We start from the raw sequence: 19,466 nt of genomic DNA, 5'->3' as shown, positions 1-19,466 counted from the left end.
AAAGATATATGCTCATTGTAGAAGAGGAAATTATTACACTAATATGAAACTATAGGCTACCCCCTAAAAATAATAATGCCATCTTACATTTGTAACTGCTAAGTGTTTTACAAGGTGTTTTCAAATATATGATATTATTTGACATAAGGGCCCTGGAAGATTCTCTTAATGACATATTATGATCTCAGATTCATAAATGAGAAAATAAGAGCCTGTGGTAACTAATGAACCCCAGACAAGGACCCAGGGCTTCTGAGTCTATGGAGACCTTCAAGCTGAGATAATAGCACTGTACACAGTGAGAATGACACCATGGCCACAGGCTAGAAAAATGCCCCCAGAGAAAGGCAATTTCATCAACCTTTTCTTAAGAAGCATTCTAAGATACATGGAAGGTGAAATCAAAATAGAGGTTGCTGTATGTACCTTTAAGAGATTTTAAAGAATCAAGGATATTTGGAGGGGGGCATAATCAGTATTTTTATGAGTTTATAAAGTATATCCAATGATAACCCATAAGGGGAAAAGCCAAAACCATTCAAGTGGCACTTTCAGATAACTGCGCTTTCCTAGAGGTTTGTTTTAAAATGGTATTACGGGAGTGTGTAAAATGTTTGGGGACTGTGTAACTCTCCCAGCCTTGGGAGGGAGAGCTACACACTCCCCAAACATTTTTAACTCCCTACAACCCTAGTATGTCTCCACCCCCAGCAAATCTGAGGACAGTGTGTCTAATGAGAGACTTTTGCTCGTGTGTATTACTCTTATAAAAGCATGACAGTTATTGTTCTTACGATCATATAGAGAAAATTTGCTATATTAAAAACTTTAATTCTAGATATAAAAACATAAGCTATCTGCTTAAAGATGTTCTTCATATTATTTACAGTAGCAAATGATTTCATCCAACTTAGAGCAATAAGGAAATTGTTGGGTAAATAATCAAGTATCCATACAACAAAATCCAAATTAAAAATTATGAGGATTTTGAAACATGAAAAGGGGCTTAAGGTACAATGAAATGTGTAAATTTAGACTATAAAATTCTGTCTACCTTATGATTGTGTTTATGTATGTTTTGTGTGTTTTACCAGTGATTACATTAGAGGAATGAACACACCATAGAAGATTTTGTTTTGTTTTGCTTTTCCTAGTTTCTGAATCTCCTGTGAAGTTTTCTAGTAACTGTTTGACTTTCATTCATACAAGCGAAGTTCATATTGAACATCTTGAGATTCCTTATTGTAAACTTTATTTAGCTACATTTCTGGGCTATTTTTCCACCCCTTTTCCTCATAATTGTAGAATTTTATATATTTATCTTTTGGTTTTAAAATACCTAATATAATGAAATCTCAGAAATTCAGAGGTTTCCATCGCACTGGGTTAGGAAAGGACAAACACTGAACGAGTTTTGAACTAATGACCGAGGATTTTGACCCAGATGTCACAAGAGAGTTTGAATGAAGAAATGCATGCGATATTTCTCCCTTTTATGTAGCCCTCACATCTGAGACTGCTCTGCATAGGGGATCCATCCCAGGTAAACAAACCAACTGAAGCCCATTAGTAATACTGCTTCACCTTGCAATACTAACATCAATTGTCTTTCCCAGGCATGGCAGTTCCTCGGGATAACCCAGGCAGAGAATGAAAATGAACAAGCAGCTATTGTCGCCCTCCAGAGGTAAATGAAGCTAAGTGCAAAATCAAGGGCCTGGTGGATACTTGTTAATGGACTTCCTGTTTCAGATTTGTCTTTTGATTAGTACAGTATAAAGAATTTAGCCAAGACAAGTGCTGAGATGCTGCATATGACTCACACATAGCTCTGGAAAACCACTTGTAGTGAAATAACGTTCCTAACCATGTCTTGCTATCTACAAATCAGTGGACACTGACTGGGACCAGAGAAAGCCTGTGTTGAGCCCAGTCATAAAGCAGTCCCATTGAATAGTTTCTTCTAACTTTTTAGCCTTCTGAAACATCTGAAAATATTCTTTAAAAAAAACGTAAGTGGAATACTGACTAATGGTCTGGATGACATTGGGAAAGGAGGGATGGGAAGAGAGGGTGTGTGTAATATTACACACTACTTGATTAGAGCTCCTATTTAAACCCTGGAAAGCAGCCTCTACCAAACAGACTTCCCCTTTCCTTTTCTTGTAAGTACCTTTAATATAGTGCTATAGGAAGAGAACATATGTGTATGTTTATATGGATGTACATACATAATGTTTGTGTATAAATCCTATAGCTTCGGAATCTTAGATTGTAGGAATTCTAGACTCTTGAAATTCTAGGGCTTTACAGTCTTGGAAACCTAGATTTCAATATTCTGTTGGTATCTGAAGAGGTAATGGTGCCTGGGGTATGGCCCTTCAGAGCCTTTTCCTACAGATGAGAGAATTGGGGATCAGAATTGGTATCTGATGAGGTAATGGTGCCTGGGGTATGGCCCCTTCAGAGCCTTTTCCTACAGATGAGAGAATTGGGGATCAGGAAGGTCAAGGTCACACAGAGAGTATGTAGCAGAGACAGAATGTAAACCCTCATCTCCTGGCTCCAGACCTGGAGCTCTGAGTTCTTACCCCTGTATACACATGCACATTAGAATCATTTAGAGGGGAAAATGACGCCCAAGCACAGCCCAGAGATTATCATTTAATTGAGCAGGGCTGGGAACCAGGCAGCAATCGTTTTCAAAACTCACCAGGTGTTTGTGATGTGCATCCAGCCTTAGGAACCTCTCTACCCAGCGCTGATAAGTTTCTGAGAGATTAGGCTCACCACAGAGCAGCATTAGGTACCGTCTAGGGCTTGTTACTCAAAGTCTTATCCAGAGACCGCACCTTCACCTGCACAATCCCAGGCTTGTCAAACCTGCACAATCCCAGGCCCACCCCAGCGGGCCTACTGCATCCGAACGCAGATTTTATGAGACCCCCCAGATGATTTGCATGCGCTTCAGTTTGGAAATCCCTTGCTAAAGTCCATTGGAATCGAATGTGGGGGAGTAGCTTTGCCATTGTCTCCTGTAAACCCACATTGGCAGTTCTGAAAACACAAGGATTTCCGTCTCCTTAGCAAAACACTGCACAAACTTTCATCTCTAGATGTCTACATTCAAGTCAGTTCTCTTTCATATTTATATATTAAATGTATAAATATACAAGTACCTTTAATGTGTGTGTATACACACATATATGTATGTTTGTATGTATATATTTAAACACTATTATGTATTAAATGTATAAATATACACATTTATACGTTTAATATACAAATGTAAAAGAGAACATGTATACATTAAATGTATAAATGTATACATTTAATATATTGATAGTAAAGGCCAGGTGTGGTGGCTCACGCCTGTAATCCCAATACTTTGGGAGGCCGAGGTGGGTGGATCACTTGAGGTCAGGAGCTCAAGACCAGCCTGGACAATGTGGTAAAACCCTGTCTCTACTAAAACTACAAAATTAGCTGGGTGTGGTGGGTGTCTGTAATCCCAGCTATTCAGGAGGCTGAGGCAGGAGAATCACTTGAGGCCAGGAGGCAAAGCCTGCAGTGAGCCGAGATCACACCACTGCATTCCAGCTTCAGGGACAGAGTGAGATTCCATTTTTTAAATAAGAGAGAGCAGCATTAAAATAATGATATCCCCTACTTCTCATTAGATCTTATTAGATTAACCACTAATAAATCATGTGCAGGGATAAGCCACACAGTTTTAAAGCCACTTATTAAAATTACCAAACCTAGCAGTTATTAGGTTAAGTTTTAACTGTCTTAAAAATATGCTCAGGTCTCTGTTTTTATGTGGATAAATATGGTGCTTTACAAGGACTTGATATAACAAGTTTAACAATGATTTTGCAGCATTTAGTTAATAAAGACCCCCACATTTTCTAAAGAACTGTTAGAACTAAAAAAAAAAAAAAATCTGAAATTGGCTTTTTTTTTCAGGTGCTTAGAATTGCAGCCCAACAACTTAAAAGCACTGATGGCTTTGGCCGTGAGTTATACTAACACTGGCCATCAGCAGGATGCCTGTGAAGCTTTGAAGAATTGGATTAAGCAAAATCCAAAGTACAAGTACCTTGTGAAGAGCAAGAAGGGATCTCCAGGCCTCACCCGGCGGATGTCTAAGTCCCCAGTTGATAGGTAACCTTCCCGTTACATTACAGCTGGCAGTAAACACCCAGAGATACAATTAATCACCTAATGGGTAACTAATGAGCCTCATATCCATGATGCCACCCACTCCAGAATGGTTTGCAGGAGGGAATTCTGCTTGAGGAGCATCGCTCATTAGAAAGACTGACACTTAGACCAGGGCCAACCTCCTTCAGGCACATGGTGTACACTGTGGGCACTCAGGCATTTATCTGAGTGCCACATTTTAAAGTCAAATGCTTTGGACACGTAATTCACCCAAGGCAAAGTATAAGAAATACTGATGCTCCAAATTTTCTCAAGCCTGAGAATTAGGAATGGGAAAAATGAAAGTCTGGTCTTCTAGAAAGTTTGTTTTCTGCCAACAATCAATCCTTAGGTTAAATTCTTGCTCACTGAGGCCCTGGGAAACTTAGCTGTGGGGTTTCCACATTGGCGCTTGTAATGAGCAGAACTCTCCTCGTGAAGACCTTACTCAGCAGTCTGTATCTGTGTTCAAGAACGTACTTCATGAAAATCAGCCATATTTTAAAACACTCGGCATCAATAATCCTCTCATTAAGTTATTTTAAGCAAAATTTTCCAGTCTGTAATGAAGAGATTTCTTGAAATAGAGTGAAGAGATTTAACAGTAACTCGTTTCTGTTCTGACTGTTAGGATTACACATCTAATTGTTTTTTCTCTCGTAGCTCTGTTCTGGAAGGAGTGAAGGAATTATATCTGGAAGCTGCCCACCAAAATGGAGATATGATCGACCCAGACCTACAGACAGGTCTAGGGGTCCTGTTTCACCTGAGCGGAGAATTTAACAGAGCAATAGATGCATTTAGCGCTGCCTTAACTGTCCGGCCGGAGGTAAGAAGGCGCAGTGAGACCGCGGTGCTCTCTGTAACACGTTTTCCCGCGACAGTCCTTCTCCACTTTATTTCACCTCCAGTGGTTTCAAGTGATGGGTACTGATGAAGTGCTGCGTGGCTGTCAATAGGGAAATACCTAAAATAGAAACATTAATTACATGACAACCTCCAGTGCTAGCTGTTTGTTGATGAGTGAAAGTCATTTGACAAAATTGTCCGTGAAGATTGTGTAGTAATTCACCTGGCCACGGTCTCCACCCAGGAGCACTGAATAAATTTTTAGCCATCTTCCTTTCTCTGCAGAGAAACCTGGGAATGCTCTGTCACTGTGGCTTGCACTGGGTTGTGAGAAAGCTCTGATTTTGTCATCAGGACTATTCACTATGGAACCGTCTCGGGGCGACCTTGGCGAATGGAGACCGCAGCGAGGAAGCGGTGGAGGCCTACACGCGAGCGCTGGAGATCCAGCCGGGCTTCATCCGGTCCAGATACAACCTGGGAATCAGCTGCATCAACCTGGGCGCCTACAGGTGAAGTATGGCAACCGGCCAAGCGCAGGCCTCAGGCTGAGTTACCTGAGGAAACACCTTGGTCGGAGCGTTCTTCCTCCTCCTGCTGGTAAGAGTGAATGTGGAGCCTGCAGCTCCCAAGGCCTGTTTCAGCAGGAACCCTGAGCTTCTCCGGGTCTCAGTCTTTAGGGAGCAGCCGTCTGCTCAGCATCTGGGGAAATGAGGATTCCCAGTCCCTGTCCCCTGAGATTTGGATTCATTGGCCTGGGTTAGGACAAGTTATCAGGGTCTTCAGCACCCTCCAGGGCAACTTTTGAGAAATACTTCCAGTCAATCTTTCATTTTCCACTTAAGGAAATAAGAGCCTTGGGGGTGTGGGTAAGGGGAACCCAGCAAAATGATTTCAGAAAGTCCCAGAACCAGTGTTTAGCAAAACAAAACCAAGAATCCAGGTTTTCTAAACTAATATACCAACAAAGTTAGCTGGGAGGAAAGAAAACACAGAACTGGGTCATAGTTTAAAATGCCTTTCTCATCCTCATCCTACACCACTGAGGTCTGTGTCCTACCTTTTTCCCATGACCAGGGACTACAAATGACCTTTATTTCTTTCGGATAATGAAAGTATGGGTAATCTTTTTTCTTCTTTCTTTTCCCATTTTTTCTATTTTCTAAATAAACAGGTTTGACTTTCATAATTGGAAAAGGAACTAAATGTTAGTTTTGAACCCCATGAAAAATGTAAACCCTTTCTCATTCTCTGAAAGAGCAAGGCTTTAATAATTAGACCAGCCTGGGTTAAAATCACAGCTCTGTCATGTACCAGTTTTGTGACTCTGTGTATATAACTTTTAGCCTCAATTTCTTCACTAGTTAAAAAAAAAGACAGGCCAAGCACAGTGGGCCCAGCCCTTTGGGAGACCGAGGCGAGTGGATCACCTGAGGTTGGGAGTTCAAGCCCAGAAGAGTTACTGCTTCTGAACTGCACTGATGCGTTTTGCTACTGGCAAACATGGAGGCCCTAGAAAACAGGTGTTGCCCTATAGGAGAAAACTCTTACAAAGAGCATGAGTCACTGGATTACACTGTGTCAAGAGGACAAAGAGCTAAATGACTCCTTATCAAGTGGCTTGTTTTATTTTATGGACACTGTGAAATGTGCCACTACAGAGGCTCTGTGCGTCAGCTGTGCAAAAGCCCAGAGCTGTATGCCACCCGCCACGCGTCAGCTGTCCAGGCCCCGCTGATGTCTGTCTCCCATCCTAGCTTCATTCCTGGCTTCATCTTATTTTCCCAACCAGATTTTCTATTTACCTCTTTCATTCATTTTGCTGGATATGTTGTGTATATGTGTTTTATGAGACACCTTAGATTCCCTTTTTTTTAGAACAAGGGAGATGGGGGATGGAAATATAATATATATATATAAAACAAATAATGTAATTGTTATAACTGTTCTTTAAAAGGGAATGTAATATAAACATTACACACATGTTATATATACACTATATATTTTTATTTACTATATTTTATACATACACATATATTAAATATCTATATGCACTATATATTATATAGGTACACTATATATTATACATAAATACCATATATTATATATGTAAAGCTTTGAATATATACAAAGCTTCAATTTAAGGAGGCTCTTATAAAGCCCCTAGATGAGTTTTTCTTAATTGTAACTTCTTAGGGTTAGAAAAAATACTTGCAGGATCAATAGAGCAGTTTATTAGCATTCACAGTTACAAAATTCAGCAGGGTTACTATTTGCAGGAGCCCATGAAGGCTCATGACAGGTAAAGATGGCCAACTCCGTTAAGGCGTAAATTTTAAATCCTCAAGCAGAAAGTCTCCTATACTGAAGAATTCAATTTTAGGGTTACCAGATAAAACACAGAATGCTCACTTAAATTTGAATTTCAGATAAACAACAAGTAAGTGTTTAGTATAAGTATTTTCCAAACGTTGCATGAGATATTCCTGTACAGTTGGGCCATTGGGCCACCCATCCATGGTTCCACATCCATGGGTTTAACCAACTGTGGATTGAATACATTAAAAAATACAATTTTTAAAAAACAATATAGTATAACAAATGCAATCGCATTTACATTTTATTCACTGTAAGTAATCTGGAGATGATTTAAAGTATGTGGGACATACGTGCAAGTTATATGCAAATACTGTGCTATTTTATACAGGGGACGTGAGCATTCTCAGATTTTGGTATTCTCAGGGTTTGTGAAGCCAGTCCCCCATGGATACCAAGGGATGTTTATCTGAAGTTCAGATTTAGCGAAGCATTCTGTATTTTTAATTGCTAAGTCTGGCAACACTACTCAGTTGGCTACTTTGAAACATATCAGCTAAGTTTTGTGGGTCTTTAGTTGTCATGCCAGATGTGGGAAATCTGAGAAATGGTGAGCATTTTGTGCTTTTTCCTGAAAAAAAGAAAAAGAAAAGAAAGACCATCAAGTGAGAAGTAAATTTTTTTCTTTTTTTTGAGATGGAGGCTCGCTGTCACCCAGGCTGGAGTGCAGTGGCATGATCTCAGCTCACTACAACCTCTGCCTCCCAAGTTCAAGCAGTTCTCCTGCCTCAGCTCCCCGAGTAGCTGGGATTACAGGCGCCCACCACCATGCTTGGCTAATTTTTGTATTTTTAGTAAACACAAGGTTTCACCAGGTTGGTCAGGCTTGTCTTGAACTTCTGACCTCAAATGATCCGCCTGCCTCAGCCTCCCCAAGTGCTGGGATTACAGGCGTGAGTCACCGTGCCCGGCGAGAGAGACATAAATGTTAAATGGATTCTGCAAAGAAGCAGAACTTGAGGTGTAAGCGCAGGCTCAGGAAACAACAACCCTCAATAGAGAAAGGGCTCAAAAGGAAGTGAGGAGCTGGTACAAGTACCTTCCAGTTCCAAAACGTCTTGGGACCGCTCCCTCAAGAACTGCAGGTATTGGTGTACGTAGCTGTGACACTTGCTGCTTGTCATGTCATATTTTCTATAGAGAGTCAAAGGCGAGCACTACCCTGGTACATATACAGTTACAATAAGGAGAGGAAACTGTTGGTGTGAAACTTGGGTGTGGCCCAAAATGTTACACCTTTGTCAGTAGAGCTCCAGAGTAGAGCTTAGACCAACCAGTCTTAACCTTTTCAAAAACGAGGACTCCTTTTGATGACAATTTTATCCCCCTTGATAGTAATATTTTAGTATGAGTATAATGAGAGAAAGCTGTAACATAATGCTTTTAAATGAGTGGGCTTTTTATTAATCATGACAATGTACACAAACGATTTAAACTTACTTATACATATGTGTGTGGAATATTTGAAAACTATTCGCACATATACATGTATAACCTTCTGAGCCCCCCAGAAGGACTCTGAGTTCGCAAGCAAGGGAAGAGGTTCAGACTATCTTTACAGGGGAGGCGGGAGTCATTTGCTGAGGTGCGTAAGTTCGACTCTTCTGTTTCTCTCCACATCACCACATACTTGGGGCTGGAAGAAGCCAGAAATGAGAGGCTTTCAAGATCTTCCTTTCCCTTGGGTTCTTGCAGCTCTGAACCTATTAGAGAAAACTGGGAGACATCAGTGCAGCTGCCATCCTGTGAAGCGGGGGTAAAAAGGGCCGCTCAGGCAGACCCCTGTGTCCATCCACTTATAAACTGCCCTCTCTTGCTTGATTGCAGGAAACCCAGAAGGGGGTGACTAGAGCACCTACTCCATTCCATTATCCAGGTTGCCACACACACCATGACCATCTCTCACTTTCCTTTTATTGTCAGGCAGATCAACTATATACATGAGCAAATTCCTGGTTTGTGTGCGTTAGAATTGGAAATCCAGCCTCATTTTCTACGTTTCTTACCAGATGCTTAATACCTGCCTTCCAGGGTTAAATGAGATTAAGCGTATGAAAGGTTTTTGAGAACAGTAAAGTGGATGCAAATTAAAGTGGCATGATCGTTCTTGGGAAGAATGTCAGACCACTCTACAAGGCTGGGGTGGAGTGGGGGTACTGAAGAGGGCAGACCCAGCAGGTTCACCTGGCACCTGAGCAGCAGCATGGACTTGTGGGCTAGAGGAGCCAGGGGGATTGCAGACAGCATCTAACTCAGCTTCCCTCTAACTCGGTGTTCTCAAGACCCCTCTATACTTTTAACAAGTATTGAGAACCTCAAAGTGCTTTTGCTTATGTGGGTTATATCTATCAGTATTTACCATATTAGAAATTAAACTGAAAACATTTTTAACAATTCATTTAAAAAGAATGAAACTTGGCCAGGCACAGTGGCTCACACCTATAATCCCAGCACTTTGGAAGGCTGAGGCAGGTGAATCATCTGAGGTCAGGAGTTCAAGACCAGCCCAGACAACATGGTAAAACCCCATCTCTACTAAAAATACAAAAATTAGCCAGGCATGGTGGTACGTACCTATAATCCCAGGTACTAGGGGGCCTGAGGCAGAAGAATTGCTTGAACCTGGGAGGGGGAGGTTGCAGTGAGCTGAGCTTGTGCTACTGTACTCCAGCCTGGGCAACAGAGCAAGACTCTGTCTCAAAAAATAAAAATAAATTTAAAAAATAAAACTACATGTTATCATAAATAATATATTTTACAAAAAATAATTTTCAGTTTAGTTGGAAGAGTGACACTGTTTCACATTTTTGCCAATCTCTTTAATATCTTGCTTACTAGAAGACACACTCCCACAGCTGCTTCTGCATGCCTCTTGGGATCATGTACCATGTAGTCTCTGGAAAATTCCACTGTAAGCATGCAAAAAAAAAAAAAAGAAAGCAACAGGTCAAATAATATCTTAGTTTCATCATAAAAATAATTTTGACCTCACTGATCCCCCAGCCTCTCCAGACCCACTCTGAGGACTACTGATCTTACTCAGTGGTGAAAGCTTGCATGTAGATTGATCCAACCGCACCTCACAAAGTCTTTAAATGTCTATTACACACTCAGGAAAAGTAAGGCTTGGGAAAGACGAGAAAATTGCCTACTGCTAAGTAACTGGGACTCAAGTCCAGGTGCCCAATAACAAACTCATCCCTCTAGCTGTGTTCCATTTGTCCACCACTAATGGGAAAAATCAGACCACTGTGTTTTTATGTAGGGCCATATTCCTCCTCTTAAACCTAGTTATAGACATCAAATCTGCAGATGGATTAAGTGTCCAAATCATTCCTGGAGCGGGGGGAAACTGAATGCATTAATGAATTTGCATGGTTTTGCTATTAATCTTTCTCTCCACTTGACATTTCTAAAATAAAATCTGTTGTTGTTTTATTTATTTTTTTTTTTTGAGACAGTCACGCTCTGTTGCCCAGGCTGGAGTACAGTGGCACAATCTCGACTCACTGTAACCTCTGTCTCCTGGGTTCAAGCGATTTTCCTGCCTCAGCCTCCCAAGTAGCTGGGATTACAGGCATGTGCCACTATACCCAGCTATTTTTGAACTTTAGTAGACGTAGGGTTTCAACACGTTGGCCAGGCTGATCTCGAACTCCTGACCTCAAGTGATCCAGCTGCCTTGGCCTCTGAAAGTGCTGGGATTACAGGTGTGAGCCACCGTGCCCAGCCTGCTTTTTATTTTTCTTATATTTAACAATGATTGCTCACTAAAGAGTATAAAAGAATTAGAAAGTTGTTCATTTGACCATCCAGAACGCCGTAAGAGGTGATTTTAGACTAAAATCGCTTAATCCAATTTTGTTTTGTTTTGTTTACATTTGCTAACTCTGAAATGTGACAAATTTTAAAATATCTGTTTCTCTACCTTCTTAGAGAAGCGGTCAGCAATTTTCTCACTGCCCTCAGTTTGCAAAGAAAGAGCAGGAATCAACAGCAAGTTCCTCATCCTGCAATCTCTGGGAACATCTGGGCTGCCCTCAGAATTGCACTCTCTCTGATGGACCAACCAGAACTCTTCCAGGCAGCTAATCTTGGTGACCTGGATGTCCTCTTAAGAGCTTTCAACTTGGATCCTTGAAGAAAGAATAATACCAGTACTAATAATCTTCGATCTGTGTAATTGTACTGAAAAATGAAAAACTATTTTATTATGAATTTCAAAAGGATAAATCAAATATTCAAAAGGCCATGGTCATATAGCCCAAGCAAATTAATTCCTATAGACAGTGCCCAGTCTCTGTTCAGATCCAAAAGCACAAAATGTTGTCTGTAGCGTCAAGGTCAGGCTCAGAGGAAGAACTGAGAGCTGAAGAAAGTGTGTGGAATCCTCTGCACAAGTTGCAGGCATATTGCGACACGCGTTCTTTGGGTTTCTCTCTTCACTTGCAGCTGACGCCACATCCGAGGAGCTTGTTCAGGGAAACCTGGAGAGAGCACTGCTTCAGACTGGGGAAACCTGACTGTTTCTGAACTGTCTCCTTTTGCAAGACTGAGCATAGCTGGGGCCACTGGTGCATGCACATATATTAACTCGTGACTAAAGACAGGCATTGCTTAAACCTGTTCCAATTTTAACTTTTACTGTAGCCCTTGATTCCAGAGAGGGAGCTTTGCTGGCAAAAGCAGTTTTTGCACTAGAAATTTTTGCTGTTCCCAATCTAAACTTTTCTGGGATTGTATATATGCACTTTAATATCTTATTTATGCCTTGCTGGAGTTCTGTTTCGTTGCTCCAATTTTTAACTTGGGGGTGGAAGATTTGAGAACTCAGCCTCATTCGATCAACGGACCAAATAAACAATTCCTGAAAATAGTTTTTCATAGTGTAGGGTTTTGAAGGAATGTTTTTCTTAAAGCAGATATGATGACATAGATGTAAATGTGGCAAACAGATCTTTTCATGCACATGCTTTCTGGGACTGTATGAACAGAAGTAAGACACAAGGTACTACTGTCTCTCCACGCATTCTCTGCAGGGAGAAAGTCTGGTGATCTCGTGATTTCTATTGAGTTCAGTTTAACTTGCTTTATCATCATATTTTACTGGCTTTATAACTGCCCTGCACACCAATATTCCTTTTAAACCACACATATTTTAAATAATATTTATTAAGAGTGATAAATAACATTTTTTCCTAAAAATTATGTGTTCTTGGTTTCATAATAATCTGCACTGTTTATCCCCTTGCATTCTAAGTGACAGAAGAGCAACATCTTCAGACCGAATCTCACTGGATGCCGGTGATTTGATATGAAAGCGCATGCTCTTTGGCTCTCTGAATATTTAGCAAATATCGGGAATTTTCTATTGGCAGTGGTGTTTTAACTGGATAAATTCCACTTAGTTTCCAGAATGTTTTTAATGTGTTTGGGGCTTGGTGATTATTTTAAAAGCTAATTTTTTTTTTAAGAATGAGGAACACTGTTTGCAAAATGCTAATCGAAATACAGTTTTGCCAACGTCAGGTCTGGAAAGTTAGCCCATTCTTTTTGACGTCGTCTCCTTCCTTTGTCTAGAACCTTCCCCAAGGTAGTCTGACCCTAACTTTGCTTTATGTTCTTTGGTTAGTAATCTCATTCCACTCATGATTATAGTTGCCCACTGGAAAACAAAACAACAGCAACAAAAACTCCACAGAATTGGGGTCAAAACAGTCTAACTGCCTGAGTGATCAGCTTCTCCTGAGAGGCAGGTGTGCACATGCGTATAAATCGAGTGCTAGGTGCAGTAATAAATCCTCTCCTCTGTTACATTTGAAGTCCCTGGGTTGTGAGGGGGCCTCAGCTGAACAGAAACCACAGATCCCGGAGGGTTATGTATGTTATAAGCTATTCTAGTTCATAAAGACAAAGCGCTGAGGGCACTGTGGGAATGCCGGGTTTTGATACTCATTGTCAAAGCTCACTTGGGCCAGGCAGTAGCTCCAGCTGCTCAGCAGAAGGCAAAGGGATTCAGGCATCCTCAAGGGCAGCAGCGACCATCCAGTCTCAGCCTGTGCTTCTCTACCATCTCAGCAGCAAAGTGAAGCTCAACAGTATTTTCAAGAATGGCATCTGAGAGTTGTAGAATTTGAGAAACTCAGTCCGGTAAGGACTCTTGGAGACAGCCTCCAAACCACGGCAGGGGCTGCTTGACTATGCCTGATGGAAAATATGCCTGACGGAAGAGCATCCTTTCCCCCCCTGCTCCTTCCTCCGACCGTCTCCATACCTTGACCAGCAAGTCAGCTTCAATAGTCCACGAGGATTCTCTGAACAAAGGATTCGAAGCAAACTCTGCAAGAGTTCTGTCCGTGATGCCACTCTACACTTCGAGCAGCAACTGAATTTGCAGCCTGAAACTAGTATAAATGTCAAATAATTAATTTGTTGCTAAATGGCGGCAAATTCTAGGGCCCAGGTTTGATTTTGCTATTGGAACACAAACTCCAAGGAGCTGTTTTAGGGAAGACTAGACAGTCTTCCGTTCTCACCATCATTTGGCAATTTGCAGAGCACTTTACTAGGACTTTCGCCAGTATATCTAGTATCCGTCAGATCTAAGATTTTTATAGGCTGTCAAGAAGTCCAGAATTACAGCCCAAGAGGAAAACAGTTGCATTTTTTAATAAAATCTTTTATAAAATTAAGTAAAAACCATTATTTAAAAATGAGCAACAGTTTATAGGAGCACCACCAAAAAATAAGTGACAAGACTTCAGAACAGTCTTTTTGTATAAATCATGTATAGCAAATGTTTGGTTTTTTAAAAGGGCATCTACTTTATTTTTTGGCAGAACTATTTTTGGTGTGGCATAAGATTGTCATTTAAATTACTCTTTCCATTTGAAAGGGGGGGAATCCTTATATCCCTTCTGAGGTACTCTGAGAAGGCTTGCGTTTCCTTTCTCATGTATTAAGGCATAACAGCCTGACAGCTCCTAGAAGATGATTTTTTACTAGAATGGCCACTCAGTTACATAGACGTTACTTTCAGGGGCTGACTTTGCCTGCAAATTGGATGAAAACATAGAGAAAGCCAGTGATCACTGCTGAGTTTCAAAACATGTTATAACCGTTTCTGGTACTAATTCTATGGGCTGCTGTACCTTCCTGGTGAGGAGGAGGCGGAGGGATGGGGAGAGGAGCAGGAATAAAGATCCCTCTTACTGGGCCAATCATACTGATTGATTCCCTTTACTTCCTCCAGAACTCACTCCCCATGACTACTGAAAACCAGGCAGATCTTGTCCACCAAGAAACTTTAATAGAAAACGATGAGCTGTGCTTTCCCAGCCAATCTGGGAGAACTGAAAAGCGTGGAAACGTAACTGGACAGGAATGTCCGCTTATGTTTCACACACTCACTCTCAGAGTTTCATGCCACTTCCCTCATTCTTCTAAGAGAACTATGATATTGAATCATGGGCCCCATGTCTAAATACTTGTATAGATAAATATTTCTGGTATATTCTTGCCATACAAGTGAGACTAGAGCACAGTTGCAGCTAGTCCCACTTATCATAACAGCTTCCAAACTCTTTATCATAAACTTTGTGAGCTTGGGAATATAGAGAAAGCAAGTTGATCATGCTGAGACCTTTTCTTATTTGCTGCTGAATCCATTCCTCAAGATTGGACTGGACTTCAAGTTAGCTGTTGTAGAAGTGGTGGTTGTTTCATATCTTGAGATACTTCTAGAACATTCTAGAAACAGGATATTCTAAAGGCTTACTTCAGATTCCATCCTTTTTGAACCCTCTTATTTTAGAAATGATTACACCTGCACACTTATGATTTCAACCTTGTAAAATAATTTCAAATTCATTTCTTATCCACATTTTACTCTCGTTTCCCTATCATCTCAGTAGTTACAGAACCGGCTGAAATTAAACTGTTTTGAACTAAGAAGTAGATACATATATATATATATATTTTTTTTTTTTTAAAGAGTGTTCATAGATAAATTCTGGCATAAAGGTTGTAAAAAAGCGATTTTTTAAAAGCAAAACATATAACCTCAGGTACAAAAATATTGCATGCACTAGTACTTGCAAATCTGCCTACTCAAATATTAACCAAAGCATGCAAGATAACTTGACTGAATGTAAATTTACACAGTGCATGATTAAGTCTTACAGGTTAGCTCATTGTTCCTTGCCTCTATACAAGGGAGCATTTTTGTGGACTATGCTTTTCTTATCCTATCCTTGAGATCGTTTTCATGCTGTCACACTGAACTTGGCAGATATTCACACATCTGGTTTGTACAGGGTTCCCAGGGCCAAAGTAATCCTCTGAAGAATCTGGGTACTTAGACATCTAAACACTTCTTTAAAAACCAGTTGAGCCACAACAGATCCAAAACCTAAAGAAATCCAAGTGTCTGGACACTGCTAAACTAAATCCTGTTGACTGTCTCAGCATATAAAGACTTGGACTCTAAATTCTTCATAATGCATTTCAAAATTTTTCTAAAAGTTTAGGAATACATTAGAAAAGCTGATATTCTAAATAAAGTGAGGAGGTTGGGGTAATGTCAGGCACACCAAAATCATCACACAGCCAGGTAGATATGGGGCCTTAATTTCCGCAAATGTCACATCATGAGTGTGTGAGGTGTCACAACGTTGTCTGATGCAGCCCTATTTGTATGGTAGTTGAACTGCTTGGGCCAAATATCCCATGAGAAACTGGACTTGATCACCAGGTCTAAAAACATGTGATTTAGGGAGTGATGAGGTGATTTCATGTCACTCACAACCAACTCTGAAATCCTCTTACTGCCTTCTCCTGTAACCCCGATTTTATAAGGAGACCAGAAAGGGAGAGAGCAGAGCTCAGTGAGACCACAGGGTCTTATGTTAGAAACCGCTCTGTTCCTCATCCATACACCCCAGTACCCTCACACCCATACCATAAGCTCAAAGACAGAATTCTACACAGTCACACATAGCAAAGATCCCTGTGAGGAGGCATTAAACAGTTAAAGAGGAGAAAAACAGAAACTTAAACCTCGAGGTTTAACAACCTCTTACGTGGCATTTTGCCTTGAAGTTTCCCCTCCCTGCACCCTCTGCAGAAATACCACAATAACACAGTCCAGAGACAAGTGTGCCAGTCTCAGAACTGTTTTCTGAGGACCTTCTCTGTAAGAGAAAACTAACTTGCAGTGCTGCAGAATGTCACAGCAAAACCTGATGAGCAACGTGGGATACTTTCAGAAGCCTGCACTCAAAACAATATTCAGATGGAAACAACAGTTAGGCAGGTCTTTGCCCAACTGTAAAATGTGTATCATCCTTTGGGGGAGTGGTGGTGGTCTTCAAATTTCTTGGAAAGGGAAATGGTGTCACACAAAAAGACTAAGAGGTATGCACACCCGACGAGGTAATGCAAGTATTTGGCATTTTCACTGAGATATAGAATGTTTTTTGCATGGATACCACACAAGAACTCTGCCACGTGAAAAATGTGTCCATGATGGACTACATTACCAGTAGTTAAAGGAAATACAGCAAACCTAAGTTTTTACCAACTTCCTTTCATTTTCTGCATATATCATCTAACCTGAACTTTCTTCAATTCGCATTGCCCAAATTTGTTTACATTGGTTGAAAAAAAACCCATTATTATTAAACTTTTTACAAACTGTAACAAACATTTAACTATTTAGAAAAGACATTTCTATATATTTTGTATATCTATGAGTATTACTTATCTATTCTAAAAATGTTGTTTTCAGACAAAGTGTTCTGTGATGCTTCCTCATCATGATCACAAATGTTTAACATCTTGGGATTTCATTTTCAAGCTGAAATAGATAACAAAAAATTAAGTTTAAATGTTTACATTAGGTTACTAAATTAACACCAATTCAAATTAAGTGACCTATAGTAAATTAATGGCAGTGGGGGGTAGATCTTAAAGTTATTGGCATATTATGTGATACTGTATCAGTGATGTAGTGAGATCAGATGTATCATAGCACAACTGTTGAGTATCAAGGCTTCATCTTAGTATTTCCCTGCATCGCTCTTTGAAATAAAATTACTACCGTAAAATAACCTCATCATATCCATGTGTTTACTCAGTTGGCTTCTATTTTGCGTACCGAGATTAAGGTAGTATTTTCATACTATTATTGGAAGCATGCCTTCCCTTTTTCACATTATTAAATTGTATTTATATTTGTGCAATTTTAAACTATGGTTTCAAATAAACTGCGGCTTCAGGGTCTTTTCAGGAATCTTTCAAAATGGGATTTGGGGATCAGAACTGCTTCTGATTAAATGGAATCCAATTTGTACTAGCGGCTAAAGGTCCTTTTTCTGAATGTCACTACATATGATTTTGCATGAGTTATCTGGAAATCAGGAATGCATTTTTGGATATACAACAAAACTTTAAAAATCTTCCTCCTTTGTTAATTTTTTAAGACTAAAATATTATCTAACCTGAAATTGAATTTTGTGATTCTTTTAGAATAAAAATATTAAAATAAATTTCAGTTTTAGGGTCTTCTGGTTTTTTGGTCGGTCAATAAATATTTAGGTACAAACTATGTGCTGGCACCTTTCTGGGCGTGAGATACAGTAGTAAGTAAATGAGGTCAGAACTGCCGTGGAATAGATGTCTGCGAAAGGACACCCGCCAATACTTGAACAGTTAAGAATGCCATGTGCTACAGAGTACCAGAACAAGGCAAATACGTTATCATGAGAACGCGTGGGGGGCACCTTTATCTGTAGGTGGTCAGGAAAATTTCCTCTTACGTGGCAAGTGGGGTAAGACTAGTTGGCAAGTGGAGTTTGGGACAACTACTTCACACCTCTCCTCTCTTCTCAAATCCCTAAATTCCCCCGTCATTGCTCTCAACTGATGAAATTGCCTCCTGTTTTGCTGAGAAAATAAAGCAGGAAAATGAGAACTGTCAGATTCTCTCAGGACTGTGTCTTCTCACCACTAATAGCTGCACTCCTGGTCTCTGCCTTCCCCATTCCCACCATCTTTCTGTGTCCTTATCCAAATCAGCTCCCGCTTCCCTGGTCTCTGCCTTCCCCCATTCCCACCGTCTTTCTGTGTCCTTGTCTAAATCACCTCCCCCTTCCCTGGCCTCTGCCTTCCCCCATTCCCACCGTCTTTCTGTGTCCTTGTCTAAATCACCTCCCCCTTCCCTGGCCTCTGCCTTCCCCCATTCCCACCGTCTTTCTGTGTCCTTGTCTAAATCACCTCCCCGTTTCCCTGGCCTCTGCCTTCCCCCATTCCCACCGTCTTTCTGTGTCCTTGTCTAAATCACCTCCCCGCTTCCCTGGCCTCTGCCTTCCCCCATTCCCACCGTCTTTCTGTATCCTTATCTAAATCACCTCCCCACTTTGTCACCAGATCCCATCACCTTTTCCCTGCTCGAGGACCTCAGATTAGCTCAAGGACATCTTCCATCTCTTTCTTACACCCTCAATATTTCTTTTTCTATTTGACCAACTTATTTCTCACATTTAAAAACAAAAACCTTCCCTTGACCTCACCCCATTTCCCATCAGCCACCCCTCCCTTCTTTGCTTCCCACTGTTATAAGACTCCTCGAAGAGCTGGCTGCTTTCGTCATCTGCAACTCCTCTCCTCCCATTGTCTCCTCAACCCTCCCCTTTCACCGTGCCTCCAAAACTGCTCCCACAGAGATCACGCAGGACCTGGATTCCCAGCCCTCAGCTCACTTACCGTGTAACAGTTCCTGGAAGGTTGATCACTCTCACCTCCATAGGACACTGCCTTCTCGTAGCTTCCACTCCAAGCACCATGCTCCTGGCTTCCGTCCACCTCGAAGGTCACTCCGCTCAGCCTCCTTTGTTAGCTCACAATCCCTGGACTTCTGTGTCCTGTCTTCCTCCGTTGCTGACTGTACCCAGTCCCATTGTTTCAAATATCATCTAGATGTCAACAAGTCCCAAGTTTCCATCTTTAGTCCAGATCTCGCTCCCAAAATCAAGTTG

At 40.9% G+C, this 19,466-nt stretch overlaps 1 protein-coding gene across 11 annotated transcripts in view; it reads left to right on the top strand.

Annotated features, from left to right (window-relative positions):
* The window catches only part of PEX5L (peroxisomal biogenesis factor 5 like), a 243,407-nt gene extending 225,424 nt beyond the window's left edge, over window positions 1-17,983 (top strand). For all 11 annotated transcript variants that reach the window (XM_078350215.1, XM_078350214.1, XM_078350212.1 and 8 more), the window contains 5 exons: window positions 1,617-1,687; window positions 3,970-4,167; window positions 4,870-5,035; window positions 5,410-5,567; window positions 11,368-17,983. In XM_078350215.1, coding sequence (XP_078206341.1) covers window positions 1,617-1,687; window positions 3,970-4,167; window positions 4,870-5,035; window positions 5,410-5,567; window positions 11,368-11,572 — 798 coding nt within the window. In that variant the 3' untranslated portion in view covers window positions 11,573-17,983. The remainder of the gene's footprint in view (window positions 1-1,616; window positions 1,688-3,969; window positions 4,168-4,869; window positions 5,036-5,409; window positions 5,568-11,367) is intronic.
* Window positions 17,984-19,466: the final 1,483 nt, after the last annotated feature.

Source organism: Callithrix jacchus, chromosome 15 (assembly GCF_049354715.1).
Source record: "Callithrix jacchus isolate 240 chromosome 15, calJac240_pri, whole genome shotgun sequence".
Classification (NCBI taxonomy): Eukaryota; Metazoa; Chordata; class Mammalia; order Primates; family Cebidae; genus Callithrix; species Callithrix jacchus.
This window is presented reverse-complemented; position numbering and strand designations above follow the sequence as displayed.